The sequence below is a fragment of the Glycine max genome, chromosome 19 (assembly GCF_000004515.6).
Source record: "Glycine max cultivar Williams 82 chromosome 19, Glycine_max_v4.0, whole genome shotgun sequence".
NCBI classification, from domain to species: Eukaryota; Viridiplantae; Streptophyta; class Magnoliopsida; order Fabales; family Fabaceae; genus Glycine; species Glycine max.
Window position 1 is genome coordinate 50222438 of NC_038255.2, and position 14838 is coordinate 50237275.

Below are 14838 nucleotides of genomic sequence, written 5' to 3' on the forward strand. Positions count from 1 at the left end.
CAACAGACACGTCGACGCCTCTATTTGCTTCCAATTTCCTTGCAAATGGACTCAATATTCTAAAGTCCAATAAGGCCCACTTCACAAATCAGAACCAAGAAGATAAAATTGTAAATTTGTTCTCCTCTTTAATTGTCTCTAATCTCAATTTTGATAATTTTTTAAAATTATTAATGCATTTTGTCCTCCTTTTTTTTTATCTAATCACACAATTTTGATCTTTTCAATTTAGACATTAACTGTTAGCAACTTTCATTAACTGACATGTGTCATCCTCTAGCCTTGTCCTTCAAACATGTTTTCTCCCTCACTTTTTCTTATGCCCCTTTTTATTTCCCCTCTTTTATCCTACTTTTTCTCTTTTGTTTACTGCAAGCACAATCATCACAGCGGAACCATTGGAACAACCATTGCAATGACATGAAACCAAAGACAATCACCTACTTTGGAGGGTGAGACGTCACTTTCATTATTGTGTGCAACCTCATGTGTGAAAATGAGTTTGTAAGAGGTCACTTTCATTACTGTGTGCAATCTCATGTGTGAAGATGAGTTATAAATCTACAAACAATAAAAAATATGGTTGTTGGCGAGAATAACAATGTGACAGAGAGAGTTTGTCTTTGAATGCGAACACAAAAGTTGAGGAATCTATGGATAAAGATCCCTTCCTTTTACCTTCGTTGTGTATTGTTTTTTTTTCTTCTCGATTTGGGTTTTTCATTATTTCGTTGGATTTTGTAATTTTTGGATATTCACTTTCATTCACTTCTTGATTGCCTTTTTTTTTTACATTTGTTTCTTTGATTATCCTTCTTGATTCTTGAATTGATTTTGTTTGAAATTCTTGGTCTCATTCATTCACTTCGAATCTGGATTTCATTCCTCTAAATGCCATTATAAGTGTTTTGATTTTTCAATACTTGCTTTTGTGTTTGTTGGTTGGACCTGATGAAGGGTTTGTTGTCGACAAAGGTGGAGATGATAGAGTGCGAGGCAATATTAGTAGAGAACGAGAAGAGAAGAGATAAATAAAAAGAGGAATCACAACCATTCAATTAAAAACCGCAAACCGTTTGATGGACTCCTCAAGCGTTGACACGTGTCAGTTATCGTAAGTTGCTAACCGTCAATGTCTAAATCTGAACTCGCGGATCAAGATTGCGTGGTGATTGAATAAAAAAGGAGAACAAAATGCTTTAATAATTTTAAAGGAAGATCAAAATCGAAATTTAAGACAATTAAGGGGACCAAATTTATAATTTTACCAATAAAGAAAAATGAAAATGTTTCAAAGATAATAATTTAAACCTTTTTTCTTATTTTTCTATTTATAATTATATCTTTTCAATAAAATATTATTACTGTACTGATAAAACAAGGAATTTTCTATTTATAAGTATCTTTTCAATACGATATTACTGATAAAACAAGGAATTCACCCTAGTTAGTCTCATAATTTTGTCGGTAAGGATTTTCGGTCAAAGATATATAAAGAAAAAAATTACACTTCTTAAACACATTTACTTTGAGTTTTTCTTTTTTTCATTAAACTTATTTAATAGACAGAAATGAGAATGACCGAGAATAGACAAAACATGGTTCCTTACAAAACCAAAAGGAAATTGTAAGAGAAATACTAAAATACAATCTTTAATATATATTCTTTTAAATATATTATTTTTCTTTGTTTTTAATGCATTAAACATATTATCTTGAATTAATATAAATTTATTAAAAACTATAATTTTTTGTGTATCACTTCACATTTTATAATCTCCATTTATGATTGTGTAATTCTCAATAAATTTTAACTATTAATAACAAAGAATGTGTTAAATTAGAAGGAAACAAGGTTACAACAAAAAGATAATCAACCCTAGTTCAGAGTGCAACATCTTTAATAATTATTGATGGATAAATCCTTTTTTTTTCTCTTTAGTAATTTTCGTTCGTTGATAACTTGTTGGGCGATAATGGACGATGCATTTTGTTCATTTACTCTCTTAAGTATGTTAGAAAAAGTATTTACTTATTTTTATAAAAACCTGAAGTGCCTGCATCATAGTAAACAAAGTCATGATAAAGCACGATAGGATAAATGGATAAGGCAAAATACTAAGCTGCTTGTGATAATGAATACAGGAGTAGTGTTGTGGTAATTGCGATAATATTGTACAGCTAAGGAAGTGCTTTCCCTAAAATACATAAAAAGGTGACAAATAATTTTTAAAAGTAAGATGAAAACTCAAATGCATTTTGAATACTTAACAGTGTAATAGAACTATTATTCATTCTAAGCCATGGATAGTCGGCCAGGGGGCATCAAAAGAATATATCATTAAAAAATGTGAAATTTGATAACTTATATAAGATTTGGTGATCATAGCAAGGCCATAAAACACAAGCTGTAATCTGAGGGGAGTATGTAAGCGAGAATATCCATACCCCTAGCGGTGTTCACGAAGAAAAATGACACTATATCTGCTCAATTCCACTCGTCTCACGGAAAAATTTTGGTTGCTCTGCCTTCAACGTTACGCTGCTTCACAATGGGCTAATTTAACTTCTGTGGTGGGTAATAGAGCTTTGGTTTTTGGACATGAAAATAAAAACCCATTTACCTCGGCACCTTTTGTTTGCATTTTTATTTCTCGCAGCACTCCCCGCGTATTCCCCACTTGTATCGCCTGCACCCAATGATCCTCCACAAGGTCAAATCCGTTAACCTTATCATTTTAAATTTAATTCTTTCCTTTAATAAGTTACACACGTTATGTTATTACATATATCATTGTATTCTTTATTATTGTTGATTGAAATTTATTAAATTGAATCTCACTTATATTATTTAGCATGTTATGTAATTTTCTAGTTTTTAATCAATTTTAACTACAAAACATGATAGAAAAAGTGTGACAAGAGAATATGTTGATAAATATATTATCTAGAAATACAACCAAAAGCTAATTAAACTCAAAATTAGATGTTTTGATATATAACTATTTAGTTGAGTAAGATATTTGAGTTATAAATCTCGTCTTTGATTCTCACAAATTAAAAAAGAAAAACTCAAAATTAGATTAGACAATACATTATACCAGAGAGTTTGAGCAGTTTGCACCAACTTTACTGGTGCAGGTACATGTGTGCTGAAGTTCAATACGTCCCAATATGTGCCATTTGATGAGTGCGGTGATGTGAATGAGGAGATAGACAAGTGGGGTGACGATGGGTTCCCGACAACCTTGTGTTGTCGAAATGCTCTGACGGTTTTGTCGAATGCGTTGGCCTCGCAGGCCCTGAACTCAGGAGGACAAGTGTTCATTTCCCAAGATCAGTTGCAGAGTTGTGCCCAGTCATTTAACCCACAGCAAGGGGTATCGCTTAATTCATGCGGCTTTCAAAGCTTGTACCTAGGCAGTTCCAAATGCTCCAACCTCGTTTTACAGGATGTTAGGAAACTGCAACAGTACCAGGATGCATTGGACAAGTGTTCCCACTTCGACCACCCATTTGGTGAATCTTGTGCAGATTGCACCGGTGCAATATTGAGCTTGAGAGATGGTTTACATAATCAAGTGGCCAACAACAACAACAACCACACTGAGCTAGCCATATGTGAGGTAGCAGCTATTGTTGCTGTTGCAGCTGGGAAACCAAACGATCCTGTCGTTGACAAAGTCTTACGCTGCTTGCCACCTTCAGCTTCAGGATCAGACAAGAGTAGTCATCTCCACCATTTTTATTTTTTCATTTTTTTTCAAGTTCTAAACATATGGAGCCAAATAAAACTGACAAAAAGTTGTTAAATTTTGGGTCCCCAGGATCTTTGTGGAAACCCTTGTTGAGTGTGCCGGTAGTTATCCTTGCAATATTGCTTGTGGTTATTATGGTAAAATGTTTGTCCAAGAAGAAGTTTCGTAGACAGGCAAACTTGAAGGAGATCGTGGCGTGGTCTGGATTGTACTGGTTCTGCAAAAGGGAAATTGAGAATGCCATGAATTATGGCGGTGAAAAGATATGCCTTGGACGTGGGAGTACAGGGCAGGTGTATAGAGGTGTTCTGCCAAGTGGTCAACTCGTGGCCATCAAGCATTTAACAAAGAGTAACACCTCCGAGTCTTTCACTCGAGAAGTTGAAGGCCTTTCAAGGCTTCGCCATCCTAACCTGGTTTGCCTCTTTGGAAGTTGCATAGAAGGGGATGAGAGATATTTAGTCTATGAATTTTGTGCAAACGGAAATCTTGCTCAACATCTCTTAAGTAATGTCCTCTCTCCCTTAACCTTCACTCTTCATCAATCATATTTGACATGTCTAATGCGAATAATGACTTTTAGTTACCTCTATTTAGATATAGATTCTTTTTTATGCAGTTTCATAATGTTTTTGCCTTTTTGGTATTCTTCCCCAATTAAAATTAGAGTTTCATCTCTGTAATCCACCTTGACTTTTAATGAAATCATCTATTATGCGAATTATGGAGGTGAAACTTTAATTCTAATTAGAGAACAACACCAAAATCACTTATTGAAGTTCATCAAGTCCTGTCCTTTTATTTATGTATTTTTTATTCACTTGGAAGGTTTTGTATATGTGTGTGTGTGATTTTTTTCAGGAAGAGATAGCCACTTGACATGGGAAACAAGAGTAAGAATTTTGAGAGATTGTTCATACGCACTCAAGTACCTCCACCATCATATAGAAGGCTGTGTTGTCCATAGAGATATAAAGGTACGTACATACAAGCAGTGAAAATTTGGATCTGTTGTAGTATATTATGCACTTGAAAACAACATGCATGCAAATATATGTATAATATTTTCAGTTAGCATTATGGTAATGCCTCTCACTGATTTTAATTTTTAGCTTACGAACATTCTTTTGAATGAGAAATACCAAGCCAAACTATCAGATTTTGGACTGGCAAAGGTGATGGGGATTACAGAGAGCAAGGTTTTTACTGATGTTAGAGGAACAATAGGCTACATGGATCCAGAGTACATGAGTAATGCCAAGCTAACCTGCGCTAGCGATGTATACAGTTTTGGTATTGTTGCTCTACAAATTCTGTCAGGACAGAAAGTCATAGAATTGGATCTTGATGCCAGAGATCAACTCACTAGGAAGGTACTTGCACTTGCAGGGCGGACAGAGAACCGACAACAAATAATGTATGCATTATATTTACATGCCATTCAACTCAAACTGAGATAATTTGAAATTGGTTTTTTTAGGCAAGAGATGTGAGCATGGGAAAGCGTCCACTGTCGGATTTTGAAGACCCGCGACTAAATGGAAAAGTTGATAAGGCAGACTTCGAAGCCATCCTTCAGATTGCAGTGTTGTGTGTTGCCAAATCAAGCAAAGGTCGTCCAACCATTGAGCTTGTTTTTGAGGAATTGGACAAGGTCTGCGGGGACACAGAAACACGGATGGTATATATGCTATTGCTCAGTTACCCCTAAACACAATCATAACTATAGAGTCTGTTTACAACATTTTTTTTATCGACATATATATGTTAGTTGTTAATGGAAGGATTCAAACCACAATCTCTTTCCTTTCTCTTCTCTCTTTACCACCAACTCAACCCTCTTTTCTTTCTTTAGCATCAATTCAACTTTACAACTCCGAGTTTGCTTACAACTTAATATGCAGATGCAAGCCCTTTAGTGCTAGCCGTAGCTATGTGCCTATGTGTCTTATCAAATTGACAATAGTTTCTTTTTTTTTTCTGCAGAAGCAAAAGAAGGATGAGAGCTCATCAACAACATCCACCCCGAGCTCCAAATCGGCTCCTCTATGACATACAGGGTATTGCGCTGGTTGTAATTTACGAGTGTGTGTGATGAAACTTGAAAATGTAGTGTAAATTGAAATTAGAAGACGAACATATACATTACATATTATATATAATAAATCTTTTCAGCATGTAAGTATTACGACGGTACAAAATTAGGTGTGGCGTACATACAAAAATTTCCCTTATGGCTCTCTCTCGGTCACTGATCTGAAATCCTCCTACAAAAGCTGTTCTGCTGGTCCAACAAAGTGATTCATGTGGCGGCAAAAGAAACAAAATTATTCTAGCGATCATCCATATCTTTGATATTAAGGCGTGTTATAGACTTGTAGTAATAGCAATTTAAATCCACAGCCACTTTTTTAACTTTTCCCTGTTTTTAATTATATTATGGCATCTGCCAGGTTCCACAATAATGTAAATTTGGATATTCAATAATGAATGGAACGGAACGGAATAAATACGTATAATAAGAATATTGAATTGGATAATCTGTTTGATTATCCTGGTGTTTATTTACACCCATCTGCTGATACATTTATATTTGATATCCATGTACATCAAAAACTCTTTCATTGTGTTTTGCTTAGGAAGTCCTAGAACGACAACTAAAACATGACGATGAATGAAGCCAATAATTCTATGAGATTAACCTCGTAAACGCCGAAGAAATGGTGATGAAGTGTTGCCCACCTCGTCTTTTATGTGAAGTTTTCCTTTTCTAGATAAAGCAAAATTTATTAAAAGATTATTTTTACAATAAGAGGATAGATACATTTCAGGATTTTATAATTTATAGTTTATCAGTACATGTTGACTCATATATAATAATTTTATTCACGCAATACTAGTTGTAATACGTTTAAAAACATTATAGCTAGATTTGATCATGTAATAAACAGATAAGCTCAATTGTGACAACGGCTTACTTCTATGATAATGCTTGGTGTGTTCGGTAAAACTAATTAATAAATTGAATGAATTCTTAATTATAAGATATTATAAGTTACGTGAAACTGAAAAACTTACAAATTAGTTTATTACTATTTACTACTAGCTTATAGTCAAGGTAGCTTAAAAATTATTGTAACAAGTTATCAAACACACTAATATCTAATTAAACTTTAGTTTATTGAAAGTTGTTTGAGACAACTAGTTTGATATTTGATTTTTTTTTTATCAAGATCTAAGTTTAATCCCCAACTTAAATATGAAGTCGCAGTTAAAAATATCATTTTACATCAAAATTGGATTGATCCAATAAGAGATGGATTAGTTGGATGTCAAAGAAATTTGACATACTCAATTATTAGAAAAAAAATTAAACTTGAGTTTGATTTAATAAATAAATTTATTTTAAGAGCTTGGTTCAACTCAACTTTTATACCCTTATTTAATACTATATATATAATTAATAACTTTTTAAGCATAAAACTAAAAAGTTTAATGTATGTTCATTAATAATTATAAATCATTGTTTGAATTACTTTAAAAAAATTATTTTAAAAATTAACAAATTTATTATATGTTGAGTTGTGATTGGATGACTGTGTAAAAAATTTTAGGAAAACATAATTTTTTTTCTCAAAATTGAAACAACTTTTGTTATCTCCTTCAATTTTTTAAGATGTATTTTTTAAATACCCTTCCCATTATAGAGCAACGATCTAGCTAGTGAAAAAAACTTGGTTTTATTTACTGTCATTTGTCTCTTTTAAGTTCAAAGATGATGGTTTGTGTATCCTCTTGATTGAAGGTTGATGATCTAGCTGGTGAAAAAAAAAGTTCAGTTATATTTTAGTTTCATTTGCCTCTTAACCTTGAGGTTGGAGATTGTGTACCCACTAAAATTGGGATCAACTTGATGGGTCAGACAATTATCTAGTATCATGTTCGATTTACTCACAACTTAGCAGTTGATTCAAAAGAAAAATGGCACGATCACATAGAACTATATATATTCATGATAGAGCCATAGAGGTAATTGTCTCCCTAGTCAAGTATTAATCTCCACCAACAAGAGGAAAGACAAGAGCAACAACTTGAATGGACTAGACATAGTTGATCTTCAGACCAATTTCTCCAAGATTCCTCCTTGATTAGAACAATAAATAATACAAAAAGTAAAAAATAAAAAATTCATATATATTAACTTTTTATATTTAAAAGTAATAAAATAATTTAAAATGTTATACAGTATAAAATTATACACCATGAGAGTTGCATGAAAAATACATGTCACTCTTAAGAAATATGTGTTCACTTTGGGTTTTTTATACATATATTTTTAAATAAATTATACTAATAAGTAATAACCCTTGAAATTTCCTGAAATAGCATATAATCTCTGTTTTCTCAACGTTTACAGGAACCTCCTTTGTAAGATACACATGACAATATAATGTTTTCAAATAATTAAAGACTTAGTTGAAAAATTAAGAGCATTAGGATAAATTTAATGAAACCTCAACAAGTATTAATGTAATAAATTTTTCTTCGAAAACAAACTCATTCAATATACAGTAAGATACTAAATATAAACATTCCCCTCAACAAAAATTAGAATCTTAGTTCACCGTGAGACTAATTAATCTCTTTCACTTACACCTTGTGGTATGTTAACCCTCGCTATCGTGCTATTGTTTCTACTCTCATAGGTTTTGATCTAATCGTATTTTGCGTTCAAGTGATTGGTTCAACATTTTGTCTCATACCATTGAGCATTGTCTCATGTGAGCATTGAGGACAGGGAAACGTGTTGAAGTGAAATACCCAAACACGCCTTCGTTGAGACGTGGTTTGGGTGCAGAAACTCCACACTTTTTGATTGGCATTGGCAGTAGGAGATGAAGGAGAATGTCATGTCATCCTCTTAGAACGAACAATTCCATGCTCTAATTTCATTGTTATTTCCGCCAAATCATATTATTTGACGCCTTGTCTCGTCTCATCTGCTTACAAATACTAGTCTTGTGTCTCACCACAGCTTCCTCCCGCAACCTCTAATTTCATGAATGAATAATAAAAAAAAAAGGTGAACACATGGGATTGTTGTCCAAGTCCAAGACTATGCCTAAGAGAGAAAGCCACTTCCTAAAACTAGTACACCCTGGTGGCTTTGTAGAGCTACATGCTAACCCAATCTTGGCTTCTGAAGTCATGAGCAAGAATCCTAGGCACTGTGTTACACGACCCGACTTCTTCCAATATCCTTGGATTGTGGTTAGACCAGAATCCATTCTCACACCCGGCAACGTTTTCTACATCGTACCTTGTCACACCATCCGTCATAAGTTGAAGTCCACAAATTTCACTGCTAACACCCTTCTTCCTAATCAATCTTCTCTTGATTCTCACAGAGAAGCTAAAACCTCTAACTCCAACAAAATTCGATGCTTCCAAAAACAATCCTCATGCGTGAAATTACCCAGAGAGGGGAACAAACACAGCAAAGGAGGTAACTGGGATCAATCTTATGTCAGAGACAGGCCTGTTTATTATTCTAGCGACTACACTTCACGTTACTCGGGAAAAGTAAAGGCACGAAGCCCTAGTGGGAGATTCAACCACTCTGAGCAGATCCCTAAGCTGAAGCCGTGCCTGAAGAATGATAAGACCCACAGTGCTAGATCGCGACGTAATCTTAAAGTAAGATTTCAGTGCAGTGACGACAACGCCAACAGCGCCAATTTCACAACAAAATTCTACCGTTACTCCTAATCCATGGATATGGAGGGTGTGTAATGTGTTTGGATTGGTGTTGAACAGAAAATTGTACGTTCCAATGCAAAAATTTCAAAGCTTTCATTTGAAAGTTTGTTGGCATTGGATTCAACTGGTTTCCAGACAAACACACACGGATTAGTGGGATCCCTCATTAGACCATAACATAATAACATATATGTATATATATATATAGCTACATGCTATAGCACCTTACTGTCAAATTATTGCTTCTCTTCCTTAGCTGTGGTTTTTAATATCTCCTTCATATGTAAGTAAAGTGGATAGTGACCAAGAATTACAGTGTAAGTTCTCTCAGTTCGCAAATTGTAATAGCCTTCCTGATTTTTATTTCCCTGTTCCCTATCAATATAATGAAGGCAATAAAAATTAACCAAGCAACAATTAATTCTGTTTAGGAAGATCTTCTCTGTATGTTATTTATGTCAGTGTGTATCTGATATCAGTTTTTAACAAATAAGAATGTATGACAGAGTTCCTTTTTTCAATTTATTGAAGAACTTTGATGTTTAACGTGTTATGATATTTTTGAAGGGATTTCAAATCAGCTAGCTGTAAATTCAAATATCCGGGAATTTGCTTATTGATAACGTTGCCTACTCATATATATAGTCATGTATGTGAAGTGTGAACCTTATGAAAGATGGCATTTGAGCCCGTGAACCAACGTTCTTCTCCGTTGGGTGGTGCTACAAAACTAATTTATAGTGGATTCAATAAATCAATAAGGGTATATCTATCCGTGAATAGGACACAAGATTTGATTCCCTCATACATACCTATTCGTAATTTGTGACAAAAGGAATAACATCAGAATTGCCAGAATTGTTACATAATACAAACGAGGATCACTGTTTCCATAATGTCAACAATCCTTTATGGAAATCCACGGTTATCGTCTCGTTGTTCTTGAACTAAAGGTAGATACAGAAATATAGCTGAAGCCTACTAAAAACAAAACAAATACTTATATAGATGCTCGAGTTTCAAGTTTTAATTTAGAGAATACCATATACGGTTATCTTAACTTGTTTCGCTCGACCATACATACTGATGTACGAACAAACATCGACAGAAGTATACAAATGCCTCCTCAATATTCATCATCGCCAATTAAGTTATTGCTGTTGCAACCACACATTGATAATCTCTATCGGTAATAAACACTTCCCTCCTCCGATCTGCTGCTGGTATGATCTAAATGCATGCTGCTCCTTTCTTCTGACCTTATGCTGCTGTCGTTGTCTGAGTTCTCACTGCTGATTAGGCCAATTGAAACATTCCCTTCTGATGGCCTGCTTCCACTACGATCAAAAAGATCACCACCATCTTGTGACACCCCACTGCTGCTACTGCTGCTTGAATTAGATGAACGGCTTACATCCTCACTTTTCTTGTGGCTTAAGATTCTCACAGAAGATTTCTTGCTGCTCTTTTGGCTCAAAGAAGATTTCTTACTGCTCTTCTGGCTTAAGGAAGACTTCTTGTTGCTATTCTTTCTGCTGCTTTTCCTACTGGTTTTGTTGCTGGTTGAGATGCTTTCATTCTCTGAATCTGAAGTGGAGCTGCTTTTGTAGCTAGAAGAAGCGGTTCCATTCTTTGATCTGGTGCTGCTCTTGCGGCTTGATTTGGAGTAGAACTCCTTGTTCTGTTTGATGTCTTGTGGACTGTATTTTTGTTGGTTTTCATTCCCATAATAATCATACTCAGTTTCTGAGGCGTCTTCACTTTCTTGGTATTTTGCACTAACCTGATTTTGAGCAGTTACATTCTCCTCTACTTCACTAGAACTCCCTTCATCGGAGGAGGAGCTATCTCTGTCCTTAACAGATCCTGCTTCATTTTCAGGAGCAGCAGCACTCTTGGCTGCAGGAACAACCTCTGGAGGAGTGGTGGAAAGAAAACTTAGAGCAGTTACAACATCACTCATCAAAGGACGCGCTGCTGTTTCCTCCTGTAAGCACATTGCTGCAATTGCAACAACTTGGTTGAGATCCTTTTCTGGGAAATTATTTTCCAGACTTGGATCTGCCATGTCTGGATATCTTTTTGGGTCCCTGAATATGGGTTGTGCCTGCTCAGTGATAATAAGGGAAAATGTATAAAATTAACAAAAAAGATATTTGGGGATCAAATTAAGCTGTTGGACTTTGGTATTATAACAACCATAAACATTTTTATAGATACCATACTAGAGAAATCACATAGTTCTCATTAAATGATCACAACTCATGTTTTAAAAGGAAAAAAACATAGATAAGCACCTTATGTGCTTAGTGTTGTTCTATAATCAGAGAAAGAGTTTCAACTCGGAAATTTATGTGCAAACCTTTATTATAAAGATTTTTGAGGAGAAATTTCAATTCTGATTGAAGAATAACACTAGAAACTAAGAAGTGTATACAAGTTCTGTCCTTTTTAAAATTATAACAGATTCTATATTATTATTAGGTGGAATTCGTGTAGGAACACAAAATAATGTGCTTCCACGTCCTATTTAACAAGTCTCATTTATGATTTGACGAGAACTATGTGAATTATGTCCAAATTAAAGGGGTATATACCCATGAAACTAGATTTTGCTCATCGTGCGGTCTTGTGGTGTCAATGGCACGCCGTCCAGTTATGAGCTCTAGCAAGACAACTCCAAAACTGTACACATCTGATTTCAGGGTGAGGTTACCCGTTCTTACGTACTCTGGAGCACTGTAACCATAGTTTCCCATAACTCTTGTTGGTACGATGTTCGTCTTATCTTTACCAGCAAGTTTGGCCAGTCCATAATCAGATAGTTTTGCATTGTTATCATTATCCAGCAAGATGTTGGCGGATTTCAAGTCCCGGTATATGACTGAAGGATTGGCCTTGTCGTGCAAGTACCATAGTCCTTTCGCCGCATTTGATGCTATTTTCATTCTGCTGTACCAATCTAATACAGGTTCATCTGGTTTCCTCTCTGTTTTAAAAGCAGACACAAGCTTTGTTTTAGTTTTATTCTTATATAACGCACACATAATAATGTGTCAAAAATTGAAGGAGGATTAATATACAAATAAAGGGTGAGTACCAAGAAGACGGCCTTCTAAACAGCCCCCTGGCAAAAACTCATAGACCAAAAGACGTTGATCTCCATCAGCACAATAACCAGCGAGTTTGACCAGATTGTCATGGTTCAAGAGACTTAACATCAAAACCTCAACCAGAAATTCCTTGCTGCCTTGGACCCCATTTCGGTCGAGTTGCTTTACTGCTACAACCTGAAGAGGGGAACAAAACACACATGCATGCAAACGTGAGAAAAAAATATACATATATTGAATTTAACTGTTTTTTTATGAGTGAAAATTGAAGGCCTTATGATATGACCTGCCCGGTTGCAGGAATTGTTCCCTTATAAACTCTGCCAAAGCCCCCTTCACCCAACAAACATTCTTGGCGGAAATTCTTTGTTGCAATTGCCAGCTCACGGAATGTGAAATTTTGTGCTTGAATCTTTGAGGTGTCAAATTGGTTTGGATCATCTGCCTTTTGTTTCTTTACATCTGCATGTCACCCCCAACGTTTAATTTTCAAGTCTTATGGGGATGGAGATAAGTGAAAAATCAAATTGATAACAATAGTACAAACAAACAAGAATTTATATATTTTGATTCAATGAATGCCATTATTATTATTTTTAGCACCGTAATTAGGGTCTTTGAACCAACTTGCCTGGCGGTGTTCTAGTTACAAAGTTTTCCTGTGGTATAATGCCTTGCTGCTCCCTCTTGCTGTTGGTTCTCTTAGTCTTTGAAAAACAAGGAAAACAACTCATTCTTCTTCCAAGTGTCTAGAATCAAAAAACAAAACGTCCAGGAAGAATTCCCGGTTGGTAAATGTTATAGAGTAAGGGCAGGTTTTGGTTCTAGGCAAAATATTTTTTAATTAAGGGTCCATGAACTCTTTTGGGTTAATGCACGGAGGTTCCCCAAGTGAGATTGAAGGACCCCGCAAAAGGGGAGCAGAGGCTATAAGTTAAAAAGGAAGGGAAATCAGCAGCAAAAGGTGAAAGGAGGAGGTGTTAGACATGCATGCATGTATCATGTATGGAATAGGATCCACAAATGGCCACGTTTCCTCACAAGACTCGGAGAGAAAAGGGGAAATAATATTTTGAGTGGATATCATTATGGCTTCCGACAAATGTGGAAATCGTATTTCAGTTTTTGGGTTGCACCTGATTCTTTTGATTTTTTATTAGTCATGCATGGATGGCATCTAATTACCGTTACATTTTGACCTGCACCTTTCTTTCCATAAATATGATTATCTTAATTCAACTTTTGGGGTATATATGCCAATTCTATATTACATTCTATGCTATAGATAGATAGATTGTGAATGCAACGCAGAATCCAATTAAACCTTTGAAGATGAAGCGGAAATGATGGTTATGAAGGAAGGCAGAGTGGTAGTTGGAAGCGTTTCTCTGTTCTCTTCTCTCTCTCTCTCTCTGGCTTTTTTTTTTTTTTTTTGTTCGACTGTTCAGAGCTTCTCCTTTCTTAAAGAATCCAATTAAATAAGTAAACAATATAATTAAATAAAGTTTGATATTTTAAAATATTTATTAAAAAAATATTCTTCAAATTTAATTTGGATTTTATATTTTTTAAATTTATTTTTATACTTAGGTTTTTTAAATTCTTCATTACAACAATTTATTTACAAAATAGTTTTTATATATATTGACGATATTGAATTATATTAAATAAATTCATTTTCATCTTCTAAAAATATTATTCAACAATATCATAGAATTTTTTTAAATATTTTACCTTTTGTAATTAATACTTAAATTCATTTAATTAATATTATTCATAAAGAAAATATTTGTAAACCATCTTTAAAATTAACTTTTATTCTATAAAATATATTTTTAAATTAAAAATTTCAGATGTATTCATTACATGAAATAAAATAATTTTACCGAAATAAATAAATAACATAGTTAAATAAAATTTTCATATTTTAAAATATATTAAATTTTATTTTAAATTTCACGCTTTTTAAATTTATTTTCTAGTTATGTTTTTGAGTTCTTAGTTACAATAACATATTTATTAAACACTTTTGTAAATATATTGGTATTGTTGAATTCTATTTAAACAAACTATTTTTTATCTTCTAAAATATTATTGAAAATTAATAAAATATTTTAAAATTTTGTCTTTTGTGTTTAATACTTAAATTTATTTAATTAATATTATATAATAAAATATTTGTACATCACTTTTAAAATCAATTTTTA

General features: G+C 34.0%; 2 protein-coding genes across 2 annotated transcripts; one reads left to right on the top strand and one right to left on the bottom strand.

Annotated features, from left to right (window-relative positions):
- The first annotated feature begins 1976 nt into the window (after window positions 1-1976).
- Window positions 1977-6173, top strand: LOC100790391 (probable receptor-like protein kinase At2g42960). The gene is made up of 7 exons (XM_041012915.1): window positions 1977-2010; window positions 3142-3726; window positions 3828-4265; window positions 4620-4735; window positions 4871-5131; window positions 5239-5439; window positions 5745-6173. The coding sequence occupies exons 1-7, from the start codon at window positions 1977-1979 to the stop codon at window positions 5808-5810; spliced, it is 1701 nt and encodes a 566-aa protein (XP_040868849.1). The 3' UTR covers window positions 5811-6173.
- Window positions 6174-10303: 4130 nt separating this feature from the next.
- LOC100790911 (probable serine/threonine-protein kinase PBL25) lies at window positions 10304-13598 on the bottom strand. The gene is made up of 5 exons (XM_014771495.3): window positions 13263-13598; window positions 12918-13093; window positions 12619-12808; window positions 12116-12507; window positions 10304-11625 (listed from the first exon to the last, which is right to left on the bottom strand). The coding sequence occupies exons 1-5, from the start codon at window positions 13363-13365 to the stop codon at window positions 10702-10704; spliced, it is 1785 nt and encodes a 594-aa protein (XP_014626981.1). The 5' UTR covers window positions 13366-13598; the 3' UTR covers window positions 10304-10701.
- Between the last annotated feature and the right edge of the window lie 1240 nt (window positions 13599-14838).